General features: G+C 45.5%; 1 protein-coding gene and 1 long non-coding RNA gene across 16 annotated transcripts in view; one reads left to right on the top strand and one right to left on the bottom strand.

Moving 5' to 3' along the window:
* Positions 1 to 27,675, top strand: part of FHOD3 (formin homology 2 domain containing 3) — a 369,691-nt gene that overhangs the window by 306,378 nt on the left and 35,638 nt on the right. For all 14 annotated transcript variants that reach the window (XR_014518724.1, XR_014518725.1, XR_014518726.1 and 11 more), the window contains 6 exons: positions 5,796 to 5,954; positions 6,890 to 7,072; positions 8,965 to 9,084; positions 11,712 to 11,873; positions 23,756 to 23,946; positions 24,829 to 25,021. Coding sequence is in view for 2 of the 14 variants with exons in the window: in XM_083473089.1 (XP_083329215.1) it covers positions 5,796 to 5,954; positions 6,890 to 7,072; positions 8,965 to 9,084; positions 11,712 to 11,873; positions 23,756 to 23,946; positions 24,829 to 25,021 (1,008 nt within the window). In the remaining 12 variants the exon portion in view is untranslated. The remainder of the gene's footprint in view (positions 1 to 5,795; positions 5,955 to 6,889; positions 7,073 to 8,964; positions 9,085 to 11,711; positions 11,874 to 23,755; positions 23,947 to 24,828; positions 25,022 to 27,675) is intronic.
* LOC310692416 lies at positions 11,800 to 13,827 on the bottom strand. Of its 2 annotated transcripts, XR_014518786.1 has the most exons (4): positions 13,706 to 13,827; positions 12,933 to 13,019; positions 12,618 to 12,778; positions 11,800 to 11,934 (listed from the first exon to the last, which is right to left on the bottom strand). It is a non-coding gene; the product is annotated as an uncharacterized lncRNA (long non-coding RNA). The 2 variants fall into 2 exon arrangements; XR_014518787.1 differs by lacking the exon at positions 13,706 to 13,827 and having other exon boundaries at positions 12,933 to 13,143.

Raw genomic sequence — 27,675 nt, forward strand, 5'->3', positions numbered from 1 at the left:
GCTTGTGCATAAATATATCAAACTCTGGTATTTCTTCAGTTTTAGCAAGTTGAATGTCCATGGGCCAAAACTTTAAAAGGTTTTAACTGCTTAGGTTAAAACCTTATCTTTGATTAAAGCATCGTTCTGGATCAAGGGTGGTCATGATCCAGGCACAGGAAAGCACAATTAATCCCACTTACCTTAACGTGGGTGGGTTAAGCCCAGGCGTAACTTTACCCCGTTCATGGCACACACAAAATTTACCATTTCGTGGCAGGAAAAAATAAGCCAAGCTTGATTTTGGAGCCTGACTAGATAGCGAAAGAGAACGTTGCTTTAGTTGAGATTCCTTCATTGCATGGTTGGCCCAGATGACCCTCGGAGCCCCTTCAAATTCTATGATGCTATGAAATGCAGAGCGGGGGGGGGGGCATGAGAAATGTTCCACATCTGACTAAAAAGAAATGTAATAGGTAATGTCAGGGAACTGACATCGGAGCCAGAGGCGGAGGGAAGGCTCTCAAGTGATGCTGGAGAGGGACCCAGCAGGGAGAGAGGCAACTCACCAGCTGGGGAAGGAAATCAGCGCAACACCAGGGATAAAGGGGGGCAGATGGGGGAGTCGGCGAGAGGGCTCCAGGACTCTTCGCTGGACACCAGCGGGGAGAGCACGGGTCCTCCACTACCCACGCCCTCCCTGCGCAGAAGACTTCCGCGCAGGGAGAGTAGGAGGAGACTTGACGTCAAACAGCTTTTATGCTGGAAAAGGTTTAAGAAACGCCCACTGACGGATTCTGCTAGCGACTGAGGCAGCCACGAAGTGAAGGGCTGTCCAGACAGGAAAGGTTTAAGAAGCCAACTTAGCCAGGAGTGGAGGCAACTTACGCATGAACAACCCCTATATTCATCACAGGTAATGGGATGGGAAACGTTACTAGATCCCTTTTCAATGGGGATATAAACGTCTGTCATAGTTGCTTCCTTTGGGTGAGTAGATTATAGATAAGGCGATAACATAGGCGTTATTCCTATATTCTGTATGGAGTGTGTTTAAATGCTTTCATCTGTGGCCAGTATAGTAAACTAACTGCCTAGACAGCTTAATCAGGAACTTCAACTGTATCTGATGGATCAGAATTCATTGTAAATTTGGGTTACTATAGGGCATGCAGTAATCAACCAACAGTATTGTAAGCATCACTGGTGTATCAGGGGAAATGAAACAGAACCAGTAAACGCAGGATGATGACGGCGACAACGATTATATTTATTTTTTGTACCCCACCCATCCGAATGGGCTGCCCCAGCCACTCTGGGTGGCTTCCAACAGAATATTAAAAAAATATATTAAAAAGACTGGCTAGCTTTTCAGATACCCTTTAATTCAGGGGTCAGCAACCTTTTTCAGCAGGGGGCCGGTCCACTGTCCCTCAGACCTTGTGGGGGACCGGACTATATTTTTGGGGGGAAATGAATGAACTCCTATGCCCCACAAATAACCTAGAGATGCATTTTGAATAAAAGCACACTTTCTATTCATGTAAAAACACCAGGCAGGCCCCACAAATAACTCAGAGACACATTTTAAATAAAAGGACACATTCTACTCATGTAAAAACATGCTGATTCCCGGACCATCTGTGGGTCGGATTGAGAAGGCGATTGGGCCGGATCCGGACCCCAGGCCTTAGGTTGCCTACCCCTGCTTTAATTGAATAACTTTTTTGAAGAAATTTCTGAAGTAACTTATTGTTTGAAGTCTTGTTTATTCTGTTAAATATTACTCCAAGAAGACCCTAAGTAGAGCACAATAAGGCCAACATCTACATACAGTATATTATTTTTAATGTGATCCCCTTGAGATCACAAGAAGAACTTTTGCAGGAAGCTCTTAGAAATAGGAAATAATCAATATATTTTTTGTGGAATTTTTAATCATATTAATTTTTTAAAATAGCCTTTTAAAAATATTAAATGTATTATGTAACTTAAACTTCAAATTTAAAGTAAGTCCACCATATGCTATATCATATTAAAACCCATGAAGTTCTGAAGAGATTGGTTTTGAAACATCTCAATTCTGGGCTGAGCTTTTAAGGTTTTTGTGTAGTCCTGCAAGGCCAAAATTGACAATTTTTGGAAATTTCAAACCCTCATAACTCAAAAACAGAATGAGATTTTTTAAAAAAAATAGATTTAGATTTAGTTCTGATTGCTCAACAAGTGTACAAAATTTTAAGAAAGTTGAAAAACATGAGGTTAAAAAAAATCATCCAAAATTGGACCACTTGATATGGAAAGACCTGTCATCTGACGGAGCAGGTTTCATATGCCCCCAACCTAAGGTGTGAGTACTAATTCTGTGATTTATAAGGGTCCCCGCGTCACCACAGCGGCTAGACCCAAATCCTGCGGAGCCAATTCCCTCCGGAGCTCGGAGGGAATCCGCCATTAGCCGATGGCGCCAACCCGGAAGTCCCTAATTCTATTTAGGTTGTATGTGGGTGTGTGGGTGTGCGTGGATGTATGGAGAGTCTGACTGTAGATTGTGACATCCAGGTTAGTATTTGAAATTCTCCGGTAGGTTTCCTCCTTTTGAGGTGGCCCACTCCTTGCCCCACCAATAGGACTAAGTGACATGGATGACCCACTCATCCTCTCCTTGGAAGACACTTTTTTGAAGAAGCCATTTGCCATACCGGCCCCATGAAAACCGTAGAGGAATTACCGTATTTTTCCATGTATAAGACGAGCTTTTTAGACCCCAAAATGAGGTTCAAAATTTAGGCTCATCTTATACACGGGTAGTGCTGAGGGGGGCGTGCAAATGGTTTTTTGGCGCGAGCCCGAGATTGTAAGTGGTGATTGCCCGATTGATTGTTTGGGGGGGGATGCCAAAAATCGCTCTCCCGCCAGAACACAGCACACAACCGCTCGCGTCGCAGCTGCCTGATCGCCGCCATTAGCCTTCTTATTTGCCGCTGCGGCAGCCAATAGACGCATTCTGTTTGAGAACCAACGTACGACTGTGCTACCACAAGGGCTCCTGTTTAGGCATTTAGTTATGCAATGTTGAATGTTACCTGTTAACTCTGCTTTATCCTGTTTCCCCTTTGTTTTTGTCTAAACCAATTCATGAACCAAGAACATTGACCACTAATAATAGATCAAATGTTGCAGATATTACAGCAGTCTTAATTGTGCTGTTTTTGTGATACGCAAATGACGTGAGAAGGCTTGGTCTATTTATGTGTATCGTTATTACGATCCTTGTTTATAAAACCCAATAAAAAGTGACTCTAATAATATTGATAACGGTAATGGCGAAGTTTTCCACACACAGTGTCAAAGGCTGCAAGCTGTTCTAAGCACTCTTCTGAAAACGCACAGATCCCAGCTATGTGTCTTCGCTGATGAGACACTGCCATGCCATCTAAGTGGCCTGTATTTCTTTGCAGTTCTTGCCTTTTCCTGTAAGACCTATTGCAGTCGTTAAGAGTCGTCAACAGGCTCATCTCAGCTATCTGCCAATCTCCCATTCCCACCACCCTTCTGAGTAATACCCCTCCCCACCTTCTCACTATATAGAAGGATCTGGCAACTTCTGTTTCAGTGTATCTGAAGAAGTGTGCATGCACACGAAAGCTCATACCAAGAACTAACTTAGTTGGTCTTTAAGGTGCTACTGGAAGGAATTTTTTTATTTTGACTATGGCAGACCAACACGGCTACCTATCTGTAACTGTATTTCTTGGTTCAGTAAATCTGAGCAGGTGCTTGACAGAGGCATGCATGTGGAAATTGGGATGGAGAACTCAGGCTCCAGTTAAGATCAGAAGAGGGAAACTGAGGTTTGCTCTTATCTCGCAGCACGTATTCTGAAATACAGCTGCAACAAATCTTATTTCTGTTTCGGAGTCTTACTTTGTGATTGTGTGTTCAGACCTTTAAACCTCCCCCTTAAATAAATTCAGGCAAGACTCAAATTTTGGTTTGGTTTTTGGCAGAATTTAGGCCACAACTTTATTGATTAAAGAAAAGTGAGTGGTTGCATAGGCTCTGGCTCGACTAGCTCCCTGAACCCTTGCAGGCAGCGCTGACCCAGGGCGCCATCATAGGTCAGCCTAGGGTGAACACCTGGAACAGCGGAAAGCCGAGGTCAGGCTAGTCCACCACCCAGATGTCCCCCTGGACTCAGGCATGGGCACAAGCCCCTGACAGGGCTGACCAAACCATCGAGTCCCTGGATTCCTTTAACAGAATACCTTTCACATAGGGATGGCGAGAGCGTTCTCCCATCGCTATCACCTGAACCAGAGCCTATCCGCAACCTTACAAGTTGTGATGATTTGCAGGCAAAACCCAAATGGCAACAGCCAATCAGCCAAGTGGGGAAATTCCTGCCATTCCCCTGTCCCAACGACAGACGACACACAACGGCATAACAGGGTCAAGCGCAACAAGCCCTAAAAGTAGGGAGAGGTGGGCGGGTGTTCCGATGCACAAGCCAAAGAGGAAGCTCTGGGTCACGTGCGAAGGTATTTATAGGTCCCTTGATCCATTTAGCCTGTGTCCCATTGGCCTGATTGAACCCAGCATCAAGGGACCTACCAATTAGGTGTTGTGGCTATTCAATCAAACCTACCCACAACACAGGGTTTGGTTGCCAGGTCTCACTGCAACACGTGCCCTCTTTAAAGGAGGACCCGATTTTCCACAACGTTTTACTCTAATGGTTACTCCCCCCATGTTGGCTGTCATTACATTTCTTATTAGCATTGCAACGAAGTCAAGCAAAGGTTGCTTCTGAAGGGATCTTGCAGCAGAAGTGATGCTTTTGAAGGTTTGGAAACCAGTAATGGCAGAGTCCATGGTTACCATGACTACTGTGCTGGCAGGGGCTCATGGGAGTTGTCGGCCAGAAATTGTGGCAGGTAGCAGATTGGAGGAGGCTAGCCTACAGCCTGACACAGCAATTCACATTTCACCTATTGAATTTCACCTATTGCTGGGCATCAAAAGAGAAAATCAGAGATGTCTGACACTGGCCAGCAGCAGCAGCAGCTAGCAGTTTTTCAGCGTGACACATTCTGAGCAAGCCCAACCTGGGTACTGAGAATCTAGAACTTGTATAGCAGTGCTCTTAAGGGTCCACAACCATTAACTCACCCAAGTTCCTTTTTGAGGCTTAGAAATGGGATTATGGCCCAAGTATAAAAATACAGTGGTGCCTCGCAAGACGAAAAGAATCCGTTCTGTGATTCTCTTCGTCTAGCGGTTTTTTCGTCTTGCGAAGCAAGCCCATTGACGGATTAGCGGATTAGTGCTATTAGCGGCTTTTAGCGGCTTATCTGCTGATCGGATCAGCTGATAAGCGGCTTAGCGGCTTGGAAAAGGGGGGGGGGACCAGCAGGAACTCGCAAGACATTGTCGTCTTGCGAAGCAAGCCCATAGGAAATTCGTTTTGCGAAGCACCTCCAAAACGGAAAACTCTTTCGTCTAGCGAGTTTTCCGTCTTGCGAGGCATTCGTCTTGCGGGGCACCACTGTAACTAGTTAGATAGCAAGATTCCTCTCCCTTCACTATAGCTGCTCCTAATACCTAGTGCTGCCAGTATGCACATATGCCATAGTCTTTTGAACCATCAACAGCCCTGGAGGTTGTCACCATTGTAGATTGATGTCCGTGTGGATAATGCAGTATAAAGTCATGGTGATGCACGCCCTTAAAAGTGTTAAGAGGTTGCCTGCCGAGTGTATAAGCTTTGTTAAACCAATAAATAAAATAGCTCCCTCCCCATTTTCCTCCCTCAGAAAACCGCTGCAGATGGCAAGAGGCAGGAAATCATTGTGTTGGATTCGAAGAGGAGCAACGCTATTAATATTGGCCTGACGGTACTGCCCCCTCCAAGGACGATCAAGACTGCAATTTTGAACTTTGATGAATATGCCTTAAACAAGGAAGGAATTGAGGTATTGAAGGGGGAGGGAACCAATGAGCAGGGCTGGCCCAAGACATTTTGGCACCTGAGGCAGGCAAACCACAAGATGGCACAGGCTTCCCTGACCAGGGAGGAAGGGGCGAGTTGTTAACATTGTGAACATGGGTGGAATAAACATTGGGAACAAGGGTGAGAGGAAACCAGCAGGACCTCCTATTCGCCAAGAGGCCACTGGAGAGGCTGCCAGCCTGGGAAGGCGGCCAAAAAGGAGGCACGTTCGGCCTCCAAGGAGTGTGCTTTACCTGTTACTGCCGCCATGGCGGCAGGAGATGCATTCATTGGAGGCCAGATCTGCTGCCTCTATGGATCCTGCCGCCGGAGGCGATTGCCTCACCTTGCCTCACTGGTTGCCCTGAGGTTTAAGCTAAGAGTTTATCATTATTTATAGGTGTTTGGGGTTGGACGTATATCCACATTCTGCAGCAGTGCCAATCATATGTTTGGAACAGGCAGGGAAGAGGACCCGTGTTGTGTTCATTCCCCCTTGTTTCCTGACCTCCTGAACACATGGTTGTGATCTCTGCTAGCCCATCGACCGGGCTTGTACAGGTGTCGTCCCTCAGGCTGCCCCAGGGCCCGCACACAGAGCACCTGTTCGCGCAGATCGACCCTTAGTCAAGAATGGATATGTAGGCACAAACCCCCTTCCTCCAGATTGTGCTGGTGGTAGCCAGCAGTTGTAGGAAATGGTGTATAAATTTATTGTGTCAGCTGCTTTGAAAAGCATAGGTGGAAAATTATGAAGATGGTAATGTGATGCTTAATATTTCTCAACACTTGGGGCTTTGTGTCTTCAGAATGTATTAAAAAGGTATTTCAACTGTAGTGAGCACAGATTAGATTGGATTAGCTGCCTCTGATTTTTAGCCTTGTGTATGTAGTTGGTCATTTTTCTTGTCTTTCTAGAAAATTCTCACCATGATTCCCACAGAAGAGGAGAAGCAGAAAATTCAGGAGGCTCAGCTAGCCAACCCTGATATTCCTCTGGGCAGCGCTGAGCAGTTCCTTCTGACTCTTTCTTCCATCACTGAACTTTCTCCTAGACTTCAGCTCTGGGCATTCAAAATGGATTATGAGCTTGTGGAAAAGGTAATTCCTAGTTATCAGAAGCAGGCTGGTTATATGACAGTTACTACAAATTTGCTTCTGAGATAGTAATCACTCATAAAGGTCTATTGACATAGAGTAAAACTCAAGCTAAACATAAGGAGATCTGCGATTCTTTCCTCTCCCTTTTGAAGCCTGAGCAGGTTGGGAGTTGGAAGCGAAGAAAGGGGTTTGCAGAGACTTGGTTCCTCTAGTTTCCCTATATTTTCCCCTCCAGGTGTGAAAATGTAGTTTAGTGAGGGGAGGGTTAATGTGAGAAAGAACAGGAGGGGAAAAGGAAAGCACACATTCTCCACTGCAGCTCACAACTTACCCAATTTGATTCCACCCACCCTTTGGGAACACTCCAAAGAAAGAATAATAACATTGTTTATACAGTGGTACCTCCAGTTATGAACGGGATTTGTTCCGGAGGCCCGGCTGTATCCCAAAAACTTCGTAACCGGACGGGCCCTTTTGTGCACCCACACGGCATGATTAAGTGCTTCTGCGCATGCGCGCCTGGCGAAACCTGGAAGTAATACACTTCTGGGTTTGCCGCGACCATAATCTGAAGAGTCTATAACCTGGAGGTTACGCAACACGAGGTACCACTGTAATTGAAGCCTAAATGTGTACACTTGGCTTCTGTGACTTGAGTCTCCCACTGAGATCCAGCAAACGAGTCTTGTCTTCTGGAAAACCAGTTTCTAGAACCACAGCTGCTTGCAGAAGGAGCCAGTCTTTGTTGGTAGGAGAGGCATCCCCATATCTCTGGTCCTGACATGGAGATTTGTATGTGTGGCGCCAGGCCTATCCTAAGCCTGCTTCTGCTTCTCTTCTTTATGGTTGTGGCTGAACTCAGTGCCGATTTCCCCCTTTTCCTTCACACCAGGGGCGCCGACTTATAAAAAATATTGGGGGAGCCCGCGAAAGCTCATGAATAATAAATAAGCTCATGAATATGCAGATAAAGTGGCGCCGCCTCCTCGTGAGCGAATAGGGGAAAGCGTGCTGCACCTATTAATCAGCTCCGAAGGAAATTGGGTGGAGCTTTTGCTCGGGAGGGAGGGCAGGAGGCATGCAGCCCGACCCTGTGCATTTTGGGCTGGGGGAGGGGCGGCGGTGGCGCTCTGCTGGAGGGGCGCCCGAGATTATTGGGGGGGCAGAGCCCCCCCAAACGAATTTTTGAGGGGGCTCGGGCCCCCTCAGGCCCCATGGAGTCGGCGCCTATGCTTCACACTGATATCTAGCTAATGGTATGAAGTGTGTTGATAATATAGCCCTCGTGCTTTTGATGTGGGGGGCAGGGGGGGCAGAGCATTGTCCAGTAGATTCAGTTAATGCTTGATGAATCGAAAGCAACTATTATTATAGTTCATTGTTGGAGGTCTTTATTCTTCTTTCTCAAATGCCAAGAAGGAAAAAATAAATAAAAGAAGAATCATTCTCATGAGACCTGGTTAAGGAATTTGATGTGCCTGATTTCAGCTGGGATAAATTTGTGGAAGTCTAGTAAATCGAGAGTGAAGATCAGCACTCACTGTTTGAAAATTCCAAATTCTTACGAAGTGTGGAACAAAAGGGAAAATGGGGCCTTAGGCTAACTGAACCATTCAGGGGTACATCCTATAGCAGCCTTCATATTTCTCAGAATCATGCATCTTGCTCAAATTAAAAAGCAATTTAACAGGCACGTCCGAGTTTAAATGACTCCAGTTTACTGTTAGGGTTGAAAGTGGCACTAACTTTGGGAAGATCCAGTAGCTGAGGAGGGAGAGACGGCCTTGCAATTTTACATTCTATGGAGCATAGCTTGGGAATTTTTGTGATAATTAAAAACAGTGAATTGATACACGATATGCTGCATTTTCTTTATTTCCTGTTAATGTTAGGAGGTTGCAGAACCACTTTTGGATCTGAAGGAAGGAATGGACCAGCTTGAAAACAACAAAACTTTGGGATTTATCCTTTCTACTCTACTAGCCATTGGAAATTTTCTCAATGGAACCAATGTAAGCTTTACTTTCACTATTGCCTCATTGTTATTGCAGTGGTTCTGACTGGATAGATGAGGACATATGAAGAAATCACAGGGAGGGAGAACTCTGAGAAGGAGGAAGTCTTCAGTTTGCTCTCTTTCTCCCTGCCTTGCATAGAACTTGTCAGGGAGCTGACATCGGAGGGAGAGGCAAAGGGGAGGCTCCCAGATGATGCTGGCGAAGGACCCAGCAGCAGGGGGAGAAACAGCTCAGTAGAGGGGGAAGCCATTCAGCGCAACACCAGGGATAAAGGGGGGCAGACGGGGGAATTGGAGAGAGGGCTCCAGGACTCTTCACTGGACATCAGTGAGGAAAGCCCAGGTCCTCCGCTACCCACGCCTTCCCTGCGCAGAAGACTCCCGCGCAGTGAGAGGAGGAGGAGACTGGGTGTCAAACAACGTTTATGTTGGAAGAGGTTCAAGAAACGCCCACTGACGGATTCTGCCAGCGATTGAGGCAGCCACGATGAGAAAGGGCTGTGCAGTCAGAAAGGTTTAACAAGGCAAATTAACCGAGAAAGGCACCAGTTTACACACGAGTAACTCATACCTATTACAGAACTGTTCTAAAGAGAAAAGAAAAACATGGGTTGAGAGCATCTGCATTAGCACTGTGGTGCCACTGGGGGTGGCAGAAATGCTGGCCGTAGTAGCACCACCACTGGTCAGACTCGTCCTGCCTCTTTGCCTAAACTGGCTTTGCTTTTTAGTCACATGGAAATATGCTGTAACCTTGAAAAATACGTATACGGGTGTAGAGAAGTGAGGCCCTGCAACAGCAAACAATAGTCAGGTGTTTATCACAGTCAAGCCCTCAGTTTGTTTATTTATTATTAATTATTACATTTGTGAGCTGCTTTATCATGCCAAAGTGACCTAAGGTAAAGGTAAAGGGACCCCTGACCATTAGGTCCAGTCATGACCGACTCTGGGGTTGCGGCGCTCATCTCGCTTTATTGGCCGAGGGAGCCGGCGTACAGCTTCCGGGTCATGTGGCCAGCATGACTAAGCCGCTTCTGGCGAACCAGAGCAGCGCACGGAAACACCATTTACCTTCCCACTGGAGTGGTACCTATTTATCTACTTGCACTTGACGTGCTTTCGAACTGCTAGGTTGGCAGGAGCAGGGACTGAGCAATGGGAGCTCACCCCGTTGCGGGGATTCGAACCGCCGACCTTCTGATTGGCAAGTCCTAGGCTCTGTGGTTTAACCCACAGCGCCACCCACATCCCCAAAGCGACCTACAGCCATACAAAAGACAATAAATCTCATATAGATTAAAACAAAGAGGAAAGTGTAATACATTAAAAACATCCCACCCACTTCTAAAATTGTCCACAGATAGTTGAAGGCCAAAGGTCTGGTTATACTGAAATGGTTTTTGCATGGCGCCTAAAGATATGTAACACAGTCCTGCCAGGCGAACCTCCCTGGGGGAGCATTCTACCTCAGAAAAGGCCCCTTCTTGTGTTGCCACCCTCTCGTGGAGGACAAACCCTCCAACATTTCTCTGATGAAAATAGGGACCTCCTATTCCATAACAACAACAACTACTACTACTACTACTTTACTATTTAGACCCCACCCATATGACTGGGTTGCCCCAGTCACTCTGGGTGGCTTCCAACATATATAAAAACACAATAAAACATTGAACATTAAAAAACGTCCCTATACAGGGCTGCATACCCTCACAACATTTCTCCAAAAATAGGAATGTCCTAAGGACAAGCAAAATTAGAATCAAATTAGAAACTGGAATGGCTTCTGTAAATCCAGGACTGTTCCTGGAAAATAAGGACACTTGGAGGTCTGGGAGGAGGCACACAAAAGGGCCTCAGATGATGATCGCAGGGTCCAGGTCAGTTCATATGGGGAGAGGTCGTCCTTGAGGTATTGCGGTCCTGGGTCATTTAAGTATTTGACAAAATACAAAGCATAAAATATAAAATCACAATAGAACCTACTATCATTTCTTCTTCTTCTTCTTCTTCTTCTTCTTCTTCTTCTTCTTCTTCTTCTTCTTCTTCTTCTTCTTCTTCTCAAACGGTGATAGAAACTGCAGCAAAATAACACAAAGGTTTTACCTCTGCATAGATGGCATCTATCTTTTAAGGGAACCATAGCAAATTTGCCATCTAAAATATTTGGAGGGAAAACAGTAAAATGGAACAGTAAAATGCAACACAGTTAGAAAGGGGTTTTTCTGTTTGGGTTCTCTAGCTATTCCTTCCTATTCCCAAACCCATCTGGTTGTGGTTGTGTTTTTTTTGTCTCCCAGCCCCTACAATACTTAGTCAGAGTGTACTCAGTCCTCAGTGGTCTGTTTGGGCTATTTTAGGGTGAGTCCTCACTGAATTTGTTGTTTTTTGAAAAAAGAATTAGCTCCATTAACATTGATGCTTTCAGATGAATGTTAACATGTAAACTATGTATAAATCTGATTTTGCAGCTGTTTAGTAACATGTTCCATTTTAACCAAGGGCCTCCTGAGAGCAGTATTCTCTTTCCCATCAGACATGGCATATTAAAAAAAAAATTGAGGCATGTAGAAGTGAATGTAGCATGTTGTTTTTATTTCTTTTCTTTCCTTCACATAGGCCAAAGCCTTTGAACTGAGCTACCTCGAGAAAGTTCCAGAAGTCAAGGACACAGTGCATAAGCAGTCTCTCCTTCATCACGTCTGTACGATAGTGGTGGAAAAATTCCCAGACAGCACAGACCTTTATTCTGAGATTGGGGCCATCACGAGGTCAGCCAAGGTACATTTTTGTGTGCAAGGAAATCTCCTTTTTCTATGACAGAAGGGATCTTTATCAGTTTCTGTAAGGAACAAAAAATGGTTTAAGTGTAATATTCAAGTTTTGCTTTCATGCTGCTTTTCTCCATTCTTCCTTATAAACAGTGAGCTTAGAAATATGACTTTGTTTTATGTCATCCACTTGGAATGTTTAGGATATAGGAACTTTCTCTGGCATTTTCCCTCATTTTTCTGTCAAATGGTTTTCTCATCAAGGGGTTGGTTGTTTTTTTAACAAGCAGTCTATTCCGAAGTGAATGCATTGCTTTTAAGCTATAAAGCAATTAATAGAATCGATATCTGTCAGAACTATGCCACCCCAGCAAGCAGTTGAGATAATCTTTTAAGTTTTGGCTTCTCTTTTGTGTACAGAAAGCAAAGTGTGATGCCTTCTCAGTTCACAGGGAAACAAGACAGGTTCTTGGAAACGGTGCAGTGCTTTTGCATGACGCCCCCAGACTGTGAAATAAGCAGTTTAACAAAATCTGCCCTCCTGCATCAGCTTCTCCGCAATATTACAACACTGTATATCCGTAGATTCTTTTAGAAGAGGAGAGAGAAAGCTAGGCATTGAGATAGTACAAGCATCTATCAGTCACTAGCGGTATATAATGAAGAGCTGGGACTGTATAGATGAGAAAATAGTAGAAGGGAGACTATATAACCCTATAAATGTACAATAGATTTTGAAAGAAGCAATACTCACGAATAAGCCTTTCACGGGGATGCTTCTTCAAGATTCACAACTGTGGACCTTTTAAAATGTCTGCATATTGTCACAAACATATCAAACCATTGGCAGGCAGACATTCAGTAGGTGGTGAATCATTATCTTGTTTTAGTTACTTTCGGATGTTTCTACATCAACTACCGTATTTTTCGCTCTATAACACGCACCCGACCATAACACGCACGTAGTTTTTAGAGGAGGAAAATCCGTAGGCATGCCACCCGTAGGCATTTCCTCCATAACACGCACTTTCTAGGAGGAAAAAAGTGAGTGTTATGGTGCAAAAAATACGGTATCTCTGATCCTGTCTGTATTTCCAGAGAGGAGAGGAGTTCCAAGACGGGTGTGTTCCTACAAACCTCTGTGGTCTGGAATACCCTGCAAATATCCTTCAGCTTCTCAAAAGGGCCCATGCCTACTTGAATTGTGTCACTTTGTCACAAGCGATTCTATTACACCTGCTTTTTGTTTTCCATAGACTTCCGCTTGCCTTCACCCACGGAACCCCTAGATATGATTTCCTCTATTATTATTATTATTATTATTATTATTATTATTTACAACACAATATCTTTATTGTTATTGTCCCATACAGAACAATGAAATTGAAAAATCTACATAAGGCATTGAAAAACCCCTTAAAATTCTGAAACCCAATTTTAAAATACAATAGACTACTATAGAGACTCCTTATACTGCGTTTAAAACCAGAATCGCATTTGGGTAGAAACTGTTTCTCAGGCGGCTGGTCCTAGTCTTTATAACCCTGTACCTTCTTCCAGAAGGCAGAAGCTGAAAGAGATCATTTCTGGGGTGCGCACTATCCTGCGCTATCTCTGCAGCTTTCTTATGGCACCTGGCAGCCTAGATTTGATCCAAGGTGGGAAGAGTGCACCCAGTTATTCTCTCCGCAGTCTTTACAACCCTGGACAGCATTGTTTTTTCCCTGGCCGTGCAGCTCCCAAACCACCTAAGTTAATACACTCCCCACAGTACAATGGTAAAATGCCATCAACAGGTCCTTTGAGAGATGGTTTTTCCAGAGAATTCTCAGAAAATATAACCTCTGCTGTGCTCTCTTCATCAGGTCTTTGCTGTTTTCTCCCCAGGTTAGGTCATCTCTCAATTCCATTCCCATTTTATTATTTATTGAATTTCTATACAGCCCTATAGGGACGCGGGTGGCACTGTGGATTAAATCACAGAGCCTAGGACTTGCCGATCAGAAGGTTGGCGGTTCGAATCCCCGCGACGGAGTGAGCTCCTGTTGCTCGGTCCCTGCTACTGCCAACCTAGCAGTTCGAAAGCATGTCAAAGTGCAAGTAGATAAATAGGCGGGAAGGTAAACGGTGTTTCCGTGCGCTGCTCTGGTTCGCCAGAAGTGACTTAGTCATGCTGGCCGCATGACCCGGAAGCTGTACGCCGGCTCCCTCGGCCAATAAAGCGAGATGAGCGGCGCAACCCCAGAGTCGGTCACGACTGGACCTAATGGTCAGGGGTCCCTTTACCTTTATACAGCCCTATACACGTAGGGCGGTATATAAATTTTGAGCGTTTGCCTGAGCTGGTGTTAAGAGAGAAAGGATCCACCCCACCCACCTGATGAGCTATTTGTGAGATAATGACCTCCTGGTTGTGTAGCAACAGTTAGCATATCTTGCCATTGTTGTGACTGTGTCACAATGCTGTGCGACGTTGCTAAGCAGCATACTCAGTCTCAATTAGAGGGAAAGGAACCTTGCTGCTTTTCCTTGCCATCCAACAGGAGAGTTTTGGCAGCAGCCTTTATCAGCTACAGACACTGCGGTTAAGCTCTCAGTTATCCAGATGTCAAGGTGGGATGAAGGAGAAAATGTAGATGTGGCGTGTTCTCAGGTGATTTAGTTGTTTGGGCAAACTAGAACATGAAGCTGTCTGTGGCTCCACAGTGCTGGCTAAGGGCAGACCATGGCTATACCAGCCATCCTGTAGCCTTATGAGGCTTTGCCCTCGGGTGGGAAAAATATTGCGCCTGGGAAAGGGAAGTGGGAGTCAACAGACACTCAAGGAATAGTTTCGGAGAAAAGGCTTTTTATTTCTACCATCCATGAACTGGTAGAAGGAGCAAGTGTGATAAGTCACAAAAAGCATGCACGAGTTCACAATCATGTGCACAAGCATATATACCCCTTTCCAGTTCCCTCCTCCTTTCTCCTCCCTCAGGAGTCCTGCCCCATGTTGAGGTTCCTGAGCATGTACAGAAAGCCGTCTTGGGACTATTGTGGACTCTTGGCACCCTTCCCAGGAAAGAGTGTTCAGATATGTTTCAATCTCTTGTTCTGGCATGGTTCCCGGACAGAAAGCAAGTTGCAATGTGGTTCTTTAGCAAGGCCAGAAGGCATGAGAAAGGCCTAAGAAACAATGGACTGTTCTCTACCTTTGTTACAGCAGAGCGGAATGTTTCTGATGACTGTGAACTCGTGCATGCTTTTTGTGACTTATCACACTTGCTCCTTCTACCAGTTCATGGATGGTAGAAATAAAAAGCCTTTTCTCCGAAACTATTCCTTGAGTGTCTGTTGACTCCCACTTCCCTTTCCCAGGCGCAATATTTTTCCCACCCGAGGGCAAAGCCTCATAAGGCTACAATCCCTTTTGGAGTGCAGCTGTGCAGGGAGTAAGGAGGCAAAACTGGTGCTGTGTTGAAAAGGAAGATGGATGGATGGATGGATGGATGGATGGATGGATGGATGGATTATACCCCACCCATCTGGCTGGGCTTCCCCAGCCACTCTGGGCAGCTCCCAACCAAATATTAAAAACACAATACAGTGGTACCTTTGTTTACAACCATAATCCGTTCCAGAGGTCTGTTTGTAAACCAAAACAGGTTGTAAACCAAGGCGTGCTTTCGCCAATGGGGCTTCCCCCCAAAAACACTTGTTCACAATAATAAAAAAATGGGTTGCAATCCAAAAAAGGTTGCGAACCAGGATATGCACTTCTGGGTTTGACCTGTTTGTAATCCAAAACGTATGTAAATCAAGGTACCACTGTACAGCATTAAACATTAAAAACTTCCCTAAACAGGTCTGCCTTCAGATGTCTTTTAAAAGTAAGATTGTTACTTATTGCCTTGACATCTGATGAGAGGACGTTGCACAGGGCAGGCGCCACTACCAAGAAGGCCCTATGCCTGAGTTTGGGTCCTATAAACTTTAGAATTTGACTTCCTCTCAGAAACATTTTGTCTTACAGTTCTTTCCAAGTCTTTCCAGTTGTTTTCTTCCACGCTGTCCAACCTTATTTCGTGTAGCTTTGTTCATTCCTATGATGCCTGAGGTCTTTTTCTTTGGAATATTTCTGGACTTTTAGAAACAGAAGAGGCTTACTGTAGCAAGCCCCATTCCCACTTCTCATAGCTGCCACAAATCAGTGTTCCTGAAGTTGGAAGCCATCCAGGCGGCTAAATGGCACAGACTCCAAAAAGAGGAGAAATCGTATTTAAGAGAAATTGGCATAAATAAGCTTTGGGCATTTTCACTGAGGGTTACGTTACAGTTTGGATTCCACGTGACCCTCAAAACTCTGAAGAAGTTAAACAACAGAGACTTAGATGTTTCACCTGCATAACTTTTCCTATGTGAACTTCGGTGAGAATAAAAATTAATTATATCCAGGCAGAGAGGGAATTCCCAAGCCACAAAAGTGGTACATAAGCAGAACATTCAGAAACGAAATTGTGACTCAAGACACAGAAATGTTGAAGGCGCAAATGCAGACAGTTCCAACGAGAAATAAAAGTGGGAGGCACCCAAAGTAACTGGTATGGCTGCATAAGGATCTTACAGATGAGCCGAGAGTTAAGAACGGCAAGTATAAGAAATGGAAGAAAGGGGAGGTCAAAAAGGAGGAGTATATATGAGTTGCAGGGTGAATGTCAGGCAGACTAAAGCTCAGAAAGAGCTCAGGCTTGCAAGAGAGGTTAAAAATAATAACAAAAGGTTTCATTGGCTGTGTTTGAAGCAAGAGGAGGAACAAGCTCATGGTAGGTTATCCGTGTGGAGAAGACAGAGAAATGCTATTGGGTGTCATAGAAAAGGCAGAATTGCTCAATGCCTACTTTGCCCAAAGTGCAGATAGGTAGCTGTGTTGGTCTGCCATAGTCAAAATAAAAAAATTCCTTCCAGTAGCACCTTAAAGACCAACTAAGTTAGTTCTTGGTATGAGCTTTCGTGTGCATGCACACTTCTTCAGATACACTGAAACAGAAGTTGCCAGATCCTTCTATATAGTGAGAAGGTGGGGAGGGGTATTACCATGGAGAGACCTGGTCTGAACAGAGACATTGGATTCTTATCTCATTATACATGACTAAGCCATTTCTCACCTTCTCACCCCTTGCCTTTTCCTGTAAGACCTATTACAGTCGTTAAGAGTCGTCAACAGGCTCATCTCAGCTATCTGCCAATCTCCCATTCCCACCACCCTTCTGAGTAATACCCCTCCCCACCTTCTCACTATATAGAAGGATCTGGCAACTTCTGTTTCAGTGTATCTGAAGAAGTGTGCATGCACACGAAAGCTCATACCAAGAACTAACTTAGTTGGTCTTTAAGGTGCTACTGGAAGGAATTTTTTTATTTTGCCCAAAGTGGAAAGGAAAGTGATGCCCAACCTGGTGATAACAGAGTAAATGTTTATTTAGGGAAGTTTTTAATATTTAATGTTGTATTGTTTTTTACACTTGATTGGAAGCCGCCCAGAGTGGCTGGGGAAACTCAGCCAGATGGGCGGGGTATAAATAATAAATTATTATTATTATTATTATTATTATTATTATTATTATTATTATTATTATTATTATTTAAATAAATGGGCGCTGCAGCCCCAAATAGGAAAAGAGATGGCAAGAGAACATCTAAAGGTAAAGGACCCCGGACAGTTAAGTCCAGTCACAGACCGACTCTGGGGTTGCGGCGCTCATCTCGCTTTACTGGCCAAGGGAGCCAGTGTTTGTCCGTGGACAGTTTTCCCAGGTCATGTGGCCAGCATGACTAAGCCGCTTCTGGCGAAACCAGAGCAGCACACGGAAACGCCGTTTACCTTCCCGCCGGAGTGGTACCTATTTATCTACTTGCACTTTGATGTGCTTTGGAACTGCTAGGTTGGCAGGAGCTGGGACTGAGCAACGGGAGCTCACCCCGTCGCGGGGATTCGAACCGCTGACCTTCTGATCGGCAAGCCCAAGAGGCTCAGTGGTTTAGACCACAGCGCCACCCACGTCCCAAGAGAACATCTAGCTACTTTAAATAAATTCAAATCTCCAGGGCCCGATCGGCTGCACCCAAGGGTACTTTAGGAGCTTGCAGGTGTAATCTCAGCGCCTCTGTCTATAATCTTTGAGGATTCTTGGAGAACAGGTGAGGTCCCTGCACACTGGAGGTGGGCAAATGTTGTCCCCGTCTTCAAAAAAGGGCAGGTTGGTGATGGGGAAAACCCTGTATGTTCAGGTACGTAGCCTGGGAGTCATTTTGGACTCACAGCTGTCCATGGAGGCGCAGGTCAATTCTGTATCCAGGGCAGCTGTCTACCAACTCCACCTGGTACGCAGGCTGAGACCCTATCTGCCCGCGGACTGTCTCACCAGAGTGGTGCATGCTCTAGTTATCTCCCGCTTGGACTACTGCAATGCGCTCTATGTGGGGCTACCTTTGAAGGTGACTCGGAAACTACAGCTAATCCAGAATGCGGCAGCTAAACTGGTGACTGGGGGCGGCTGCCGAGACCACATAACACCGGTCTTGAAAGACCTACATTGGCTCCCAGTACGTTTCCGAGCACAATTCAAAGTGCTGGTGTTGACCTTTAAAGCCCTAAACGGCCTCGGCCCAGTATACCTGAAGGAGCGTCTCCACCCCCATCGTTCTGGCGGTTCCCTCATTGTGAGAAGCAAAGCTACAGGGAACCAGGCAGAGGGCCTTCTCGGTAGTGGCGCCCGCCCTGTGGAACGCCCTCCCATCAGATGTCAAAACGATAAACAACTACCTGACATTCAGAAGACATCTTAAGGCAGCCCTGTTCAGGGAAGTTTTTAATGTATGATATTTTAGTGGTTTTTGGTTTCTATGGAAGCCGCCCAGAGTGACTGGGGAAACCCAGCCAGATGGGCGGGGTACAAATAATAAATTATTATTATTATAAATTATTATTATTTATTTTAAAGTATTTGCAGACTGCGGAAGCAGAAAACGCCTAAGTACCGTGCGTAATAAAATTATTGCTAAAGCAGTTAGAATCCACAAAACCTTTTTATTAAAAAAAAAAAAAAGCATCCATCAATTGAATAAACTCTGCTTATACTCTGTTCACTTTATATTCTAAGTATACAAGTATCTTGCAGGCACAAAAGTGTTGCATCCAAACCAAAGGAAGCCCTTAGGCAAAGCTTCCAATTGTGTCGTCCTTTTTAAGACTCTGAGTCCTTGTTTCTTATTCCCACTGTCTCACCAACATCCCTGCCCCTGAAGAAAAAGACACATCGAAACATTTTGGCCATATTACAGTGCTAAATTAATTATCTGAGAATCATTCCAAGGCTGCTTCTTTTGATTTTTAGTGTTGCTTGGTCCTTCCTTCCTTCCTTCCTTCCTTCCTTCCTTCCTTCCTTCCTTCCTTCCTTCCCTCCTTTCTTTCTTTCTTTCTTTCTTTCTTTCTTTCTTTCTTGTTTTCTGCGTGTACATTCTGATCCACATCACCTTTTGGTATATTTGGTATATTCTCAGACTTGGCAAAATATGCTCAGTCTGGAAAATAATATTATTCGGTCCCGTCATTTGTTCACAAAAGATCCCTGAAACTGCTTTTCTCCCAAGTAGGAAAACGGCTTGGGTGGGATATGTGATTCTGAGCAGAAAAAATGGCGTCAAAGCAGTTGGTTTACCCACCAGCTCCTCCTGCCAGTATTTCCCACTACTAGTTGCAGTATGCAAGTCTGCTTGTCAGGGTTTTTTCAATAAAAAATATTTTTAAAAAAGCAAGAGATTACTGATATGGTTCCCAAATCTCCAGCGTGGCTCTGAGTCACAGCACAAAGCACAGGCTTCACAATTAGATGCTCCTTAAAAAACATCTATGCCAATGGTTTGACCCAGATTTTTGTCCTGAAGCACATATACAATTGAGCGAATATGTCCTCATTTTCTAAATGAGTCAGGATCTTGAAAGGACTTCATATTTCACATTATTTACTATTCCTACTGAGGCCAAGGAATGAATTGTACTTTAAAGTTAGGTAGGAAAAATCCCATCACCAGACTGGCAAGTACAGGAGACTTTTTACAAAAGAAAGAAGCCAAAAACCTTATATTACTCATTGTGCTTTTGGGAGGCCATAATTTGGGCCATGAATGATAGACACTTAACCAGAGCAAGAGTCACTTCCTTTATCATGTGGTTTGGTATTAACTTTCTGAGAAAAAAATGAAGTTGCAAGAATTGTGGGGGAAAGGTGGAACAAGTATTTTGTTGGTTGGTTTGTTTAATTTGTATACCACACTTCATCTGTAGACCTCGGGGCAGTTCACAGCATAAAAATACAAGATAGAAAACACAAAATACATATCTGAAGAAGTGTGCATGCACACGAAAGCTCATACCAAGAACTAACTTAGTTGGTCTTTAAGGTGCTACTGGAAGGATTTTTTTTTATTTTGACAAAATACATAATAAAAGCAATTTATAGCTAGCCCTTGTAACATCTCTGCAGCCTGTAATATATTTATCCAGTGTTCAATCTGGCCAGCCTAAATGCAAGGAATAAGCGGGGTTCTACCTGGTAGCGGGACGCGGGTGGCACTGTGGGTTAAACCACAGAGCCTAGGACTTGCCAATCAGAAGGTCAGCGGTTCAAATCCCCGCGACGGGATGAGCTCCCGTTGCTCGGTCCCTGCTCCTGCCAACCTAGCAGTTCAAAAGCACGTCAAAGTGCAAGTAGATAAATAGGTACCCCTCTGGTGGGAAGGTAAACGGCATTTCCGTGCGCTGCTCTGGTTTGCCAGAAGTGTCTTAGTCATGCTGGCCACATGACCCGGAAGCTGTACCCCGGCTCCCTCAGCCAGTAAAGTGAGATGAGCGCCGCAACCCCAGAGTCGGTCACGACTGAACCTAATGGTCAGGGGTCCCTTTACCTTTACCTTACCTTCTTGGCAGCAGTGTCCCTGCCACTTACTCTAGGGTGGGGCTGTGGGAAGGTTGGGGCTCTGTAGGTGCCCATTGCTTTCAACTTTACACCTCACAGCCCCAAACTCACTGCCCTAGAAAGCAGCAGGGACCATTGTGTTGACAGGGCAAGTCTGTGTCAGCTGGTTCCTTTCCTACAGAAAGAGAAATAGCTGGGATTTGCATGTTCTTAACTGAACCTGGCTTCTATTCCGTTGTAACGCAAACGGTAGCAGTTTGAGCGTATGTGTTTCCACTCAATGGGAGCTTTTGTGTAGTTAAACCGCACAGAGCTCCCTGTTTGTAGCAACATAAACCAAGCTGCAGGGCTCTGCCACTTAAACACCTTTTATGGTTAATGAACAGGAGAACCCTCATCTCGTTTACTTTATTAAGGAATTTATTGGCTTCCCCTACATTAAGCTTTACTAGCACGATTACACTGTGTTGACACAAGACTTTCAAAGTTCAAAAGATATCTTCCTGCACAGACGTACAATTGCACTTGTTCAAAAGGAGCTGTAAGGATTGACTTCCCTAAACAAAACCCGAGGTCTGTTAGGCCTCCATTGCTCCCATTGTCATCAGGCCAGGAAAGCATGAAGCGAAAAGGAGTAATGGGTCAGGCAGCCATAGACTAGAGGGGTTGATGGAGATCATTGTGGTCTGCAGGGATACACTTGGGTCCAGAGCTATTGGCACAAGTTTGTCTTAGAAACCAGGGCCACTCACCCATGAGGCAAGTTGAGGCAATAGCCTCAGGTGGCAGAATCCACAGGGACAGTGTCAGATGCTGGTGGTGGCTGATCGTGAGTAGCCAGGCAGGACTCCGACCTGTCTTTTACAGGTTTTATTGTGCAAACTGTTTACAGTGCAGATCCCCAAAGTTCATGTCCGTCTTAGTCACTTGCAGAATCCGGGAGTGGCCCCTTCCAGTTTCTCCCCCAACACAAGAACTTCGGCACCCCAAGGCTCCTTCACCCCTCTGCGCAGGCTGGGCGACGGAAGGGGCGTGCGTCCCTCCTGGCCAGCCTGGTGAGGCACTGGGGCTCTCAGCAGCATCCCCGAGCCCTTTCCTCGCTTGACTGGCCCCTTCCCCCTCTTCTCCACTGGAGGTGTGGCTTTTCCCATCGCTGGAAGAGGAACTGCTCCTCAGGAGCTTCGGAGGCTCTCTGTATCCCAACGGCCCCCCTGCCTCCCTCCCCTGTTCCGATGGCAGTCCCCTGACAGACCGCAAATCGGCCGCTAAGGAATGCATCTCCTCCTGCCACAGTGGCAGCAACAGCTTCAGCATGAACCTTGGAGGCTGGATCTGCCATCTCCTCAGCAGCCCCCTGCCCACGCCGCCTCGGCAGCGGATTCTTGGCAAATAGGAGGTGCAGCTGGTCTCCTCCCACCTATGTTCTCAATGTAGATATTGATCCCTCCCCTTGTTCTGATGTGGATCTTCACCATAGAAGCCAACTCCCAATTTCAACACACACACCCCAAGTTGATGGGCATTGCCATTCAAATGGGGTGCGCATGCCCACGTCTTGTGATCAGTTATGTGGGGCGGGGCTTACCTGCCTCCTCGCACACAATATTTTATTCAAGTTGGCACCCCTGATCTCCGCTCACCCCTTCTCTCCTGCCTGGAAGTAGGGGGCACCATTTTGTGGTTTGCCTCAGGTGCCAAAATGACTTGGACCGGCCTTGTTAGGAGCACAGCATAACTGACTCAAAGGTGTTTTCAAATTGGCACCCCAGGTATTCTTGGCCAAAAAGCAGGCAAGGCTCAAAGCCTTCAGGAAATGGTCGGATGGAAAATGAGAAATTTATCCAGTTCTCCAGGTGAGGGAAGCAACAGGGAAGCCAGTCAGGTGGTCAAAACAGGAAGAGCCAGACCAAAGGGGGGGGCACAAGAAACAGCCACCCAACTGCACTCACATCCATGCAAAACCTGCCTAGATTCCCAGGTGACTTGCTCAGCAACCAGCCAGACTTCCAACTGGCCACAAACAACAACTAGGACTGAGGCAGTGGAACAAACAGGGCCAGAAAAGTTCAGCCCAGGGGTCCAATTCTTACAGTTTAGTAGCAGCTTCTTGGCTACTGCCGTTGGTAGGCAGGTTGCAACCACAAGCAGTTAGCAAAACGGTGTCCTTGAGCCCTAGTGAACTGTCATATATGACTAGTAGACTGTTTTGTGTCTTGGGTCATATAATGTGGACTAGATTTTGTAGGATTTGTATGTGACGGAAAACAAGATGCTTCCTCAGTTAAATTATGAACTAAGAATTTGTTACTGTGTACATATACAGTAGAACCTCGACTTACCCCTAAAGGTAAAGGTAAAGGGACCCATGACCTTAGGTCCAGTCGTGGCCGACTCTGAGGTTGCGGCGCTCATCTCGCTTTATTGGCCGAGGGAGCCGGCATACAGCTTCCAGGTCATGTGGCCAGCATGTGGTTCTAGGGAACTAGAGCAGCTCACGGAAACGCCGTTTACCTTCCCGCCGGAGCAGTACCTATTTATCTACTTGCACTTTGACGTGCTTTCGAACTGCTAGGTTGGCAGGAGCAGGGACCGAGCAACGGGAGCTCACCCCGTTGCGGGGATTCGAACCGCCGAACCACCGCCCCTACCCGCGAACAATTCAACTCACGACTGCGGCAAACCCGGAAGTAAATTCCAGGTTTGCCGCAATTCGCACATACACAGAAGTGGCTTCTGCCGTCTGCACATGTGCAGAACAGCGCTTCTACCAGCGACCTGGATCAACTCACGAATGGACCTCCGGAACGGATTCCGTACCTGAGTAGAGGTTCCACTGTACACTAATAATTGTATATAGTAATGATGGTGTGTGTGTGTGTGTGTGTGTGTGTTTAAAAATATATATAAATCTAATAATTTCCCCCCTTCTTGTTAGGTTGACTTTGAACAACTTCGGGACAACTTATGTCAAATGGAGAAACGGTGCAAAGCATCATGGGATCACCTGAAGGCCATAGCAAAGCATGAGATGCAGCCAACTCTCAAGCAAAAGATGTCTGAGTTCCTTAAAGACTGTGCAGAAAGAATAATAATTTTAAAAATTGTCCACAGAAGAATAATTAACAGGTAGAGTACCAGGGAATAATATGGATGATGTACCATTGAGAGGTCTCATAAAAAATGATGATATTCTCAGTTGTCTGGGCAAATCTGCTGAGTAGTAGCGAGCTTTTAGCAAAGCTGGGGTGAAGTCATCGCAGAGAGAGGCTCATAATGGAGCCTGAGAGAGTCAGCTTGATTTATCCCTGCTGTGCGCCTAAGAAGATCCTGTTGCATTCCCAATGACAATTTCAGAAGTGCATCAGAATCTACTTCCTCTTCACCCCCAGTGAGCCTCCAAACTCCTCCAATGAGCTCGACCCACTAGTATAAACAATAAATAAAACATCAAATAGTACAAAATCAAATTGAACAATTTCCGCATAAATCATAAGAATATCTAAAATAGAGATACAACAGCAGCTACCAAAAATCCCCAACCAAAACCCAACATGGTACTCCAGTCCAAGAATCTGTTCAACAGCCACAGCTTTTGCAGCTGGAGTCAGTCCTGGCCCCTCCCAAACCAGGTGGGGAAAAGGCCTGCACGGCAGGGAGCAGGTCTTCCAGGACTCACGGCCTAGATAGTCTCTGGCCTCTTCAGCAACTTCAGCTTTTGTAGTTGGAATCAGTCACAGCCCACCCTCCCAGACCTAGTGGGGAAAGGGTCTGCAAGGAAGGCTGGGAGCAGGTCTTGCAAGAGTTACAGCCAAGATAAATTCATAATTCAAAAGCAGATTATCCACTGCATGCTCCTCTGACCTGCTCTGTCCTATAAACAAAGGCATTTCACCTAGATCATGCCATATTCCCTAAAACACCACCGCTTGCAACAATCCCTGGGGGGTTGAGGGGCTTTCCCTTACTTGTTGGACGAAAGCTACAGATCACTCAATTCTGTTTTTCTAGGTTCCACTCCTTCTTGTTATTTATGGGATACCCGCCTTACGCAATCCGCGAAGTCAACATCAATAAGTTCTGCAAAATTATTAGTGAGTTTGCCCTGGAGTATCGCACCACGAGGGAGCGCGTTTTGCAACAGAAGCAGAAACGAGCCAACCACAGAGAAAGAAACAAAACCAGAGGGAAAATGATCACGGATGTAAGTGGTGAAGTAAAATCTCATTCAGCAAAAGTACGTAGAGTTTTGTTGCCGGCAAATGACATACTATAAGATCCATTATCCAAACTGCCTCTCTCTCTCTTATTTCTTCTTCTTCAAGGAACTCTTCTATGAAAGTAGAAGGTTGTGCTGCATAACTCATCCTCTCCAAGCAGCAAAACCTAAAGGAGCTCCTTTAGCCTATTCCTCTCCCAGAATTAGGGTACCATGATCATACATGGACCCACTTAATCAGTACCCAGGCATATGTCATCTCATGGCTGCATCCAGCAGTAAGATCAGGCATGAGCCACAGGATCACACACACTCTTACCGGCAGCCCCTGACTTCAGGGGCATACGAAGGGGGGAGGGGGGACGCCCTGGGCACTGCCCTGGGGGGGTGTGACAAGATGGCCCACTGCCTCCCCCCAGCTGTAGAGCGGTGGAGGGCGCACATGCAGTCAGTGTGGGCGCCACTCGCCCCTCGTCCGTACGGGCTGCCACGCCTCTGCAGTCTGCACTGGCTGCCACTCACGCACGGCGTCCATATGGGTGTCTGTACGGGCTGCCACTCACACACAGCGACTGTATGGGCTGCCGCACATGTGCAGTATGTACGGACGCCACGCATGCGTCATCGGGCGGTTCTCCCCGCCCCTCAGCATCCTGCCTCGGGTGATGGAGAGGGTTCCTCTGGCACTGCCCACAAATGCTGCTTCCCTTACTGGTCTTAGCCATGTTTAGACTGATACCAGTGACATTAACTACTGTTATTGTTGGTGCTGGTGTAACTGACACAAGCCAGCAAGGAAAGTGGAGCAGGGAAGGGAAGGGGAGGTGCTGGCAAGGCAGGAAGTACATCGACTCGCAGACGCTCCCAGTTTCTTAACAACAAATACAGTGGTACCTTGGGTTACATACACTTCAGGTTACAGATGCTTCAGGTTACAGACTCCACTAACCCAGAAATAGTACCTTCCAGTAGCACCTTAAAGACCAACTAAGTTAGTTGGTCTTTAAGGTGCTACTAGAAGGGATTTTTTTATTTTGACTATGGCAGACCAACACGGCTACCTATCTGTAACCAGAAATAGTACCTCAGGTTAAGAAGGATGAGAACATAAATTGTGCTCTGGTGGCACGGCAGCAGTGGGAGGCCCCATTATCTAAAGTGCTGCTTCAGGTTAGGAACAGTTTCAGGTTAAGAACAGACCTCCAGAACGAATTAAGTACTTAACCTGAGGTACCACTGTATCAGGAATAGGAAGGTATTCACACACACGGTGGCACTTCTGTGGTGGAGAACAGAAAGTGTCCACCTACACATGGACTGGATTATGGTGCCAGGCAATGGCCATTCAATCTTCTATATTCTCTTTCAGTGGAATTCTATTTCCCAAGAACTTAAGTCAGCCTCAACTTCCTCAAACTTGACAACACTAACCTCTCTCCTTCAATGTCATAAAACACTAGCTAACCACTCGTTAAAGGGTGGTTTCTGATGACTACTTATTATGTCATCTGATAGGAAGTGCCTACAGAGGGTGGTAAATACAGCACAAGATATTATGAGCTGTCCCGTGAATCCGCTGGATGAAATAGCGGAAGAACGTTGCCTCAGGAGAGTGAGGAAAATTCTCAGGGATGATTCACACCCTGGCCGGCACTTTCTTGATCTCCTGCCCTCGGGCAGAAGATATAGAAGCATGATTAGTCGCACCAACAGGGTAAAGAACGGCTTCTATCCGTGGGCTGTTAGGCTGCTGAATGAAAAGATAACAACAGGGCAACTGACCTTTGGGTTTGGTGGGTGTGCGTCAGTAAATGAGGGGAATTAAGACTAAGAGAGCTGAGTGGGGGGGGGGTGCTCGTGTAATCTCACTGTATAGAAGTTGTACAAGTGACAATAAAGTATTTCAATTTCAACTATATTTACTGATAACCATAAATGCTATTTAAATGTAATGGGGGGGGACTGTGCTGGCACCAACCAAACGTTAAGTAGCAGAAGTACAATATTTTGGGGAGGTTGCTTGAACTCAGTGGTACACAAGGTTCACCTCTGAATCAGAATCTGACGTAGGATGGGGAGGCTGGAGAGACGTATTTTAAATAATTGATCTCTTATTTCATTTTTATAAACACTACAATTATGATTTTCAGTTTTAATGATTAAAAATAGGTCTGTGCATTTAGCATTAAGAGTTTTAAGGTTGAAACAAAACAAAAAAGCTATGTGATGCAAGTTCTAATCGGAATTATTAATTTGAGATTGGAATAGATGTTACCTAATAAGGATTGCTAATTGGGCTGCAGCGAATGGGATGCACAGCCTACTTTTATAAAAATAAGATTACTTTTTCTCTGTCAAGTGACCTTTAAAAATCCCCTAGGACTTTTAAATCTTCTTTTAAGTTGATGTGGTTTTATTCAGTCCAAAAAAAGTTTAAAGAAGTGCCAGTACTTAATAAAAGTTTCCAGCTGTCTTCAAAATCCAACTCTGGAGTCTCCATTAGATGTGAATGTTTTGTTGCATATGGAGCTACCTCTATCTGGGCTTTGGCATGGGCAGCACTGCTCTGATTAGCAGCGTGGCCAAAATCTCGGGCAAGCTAAGTAAAAGAATACAATAAAAAAAAACACCACTCCAGT

The sequence above is a fragment of the Podarcis liolepis genome, assembly GCF_965112155.1.
Source record: "Podarcis liolepis genome assembly, chromosome: 13".
NCBI classification, from domain to species: domain Eukaryota; kingdom Metazoa; phylum Chordata; class Lepidosauria; order Squamata; family Lacertidae; genus Podarcis; species Podarcis liolepis.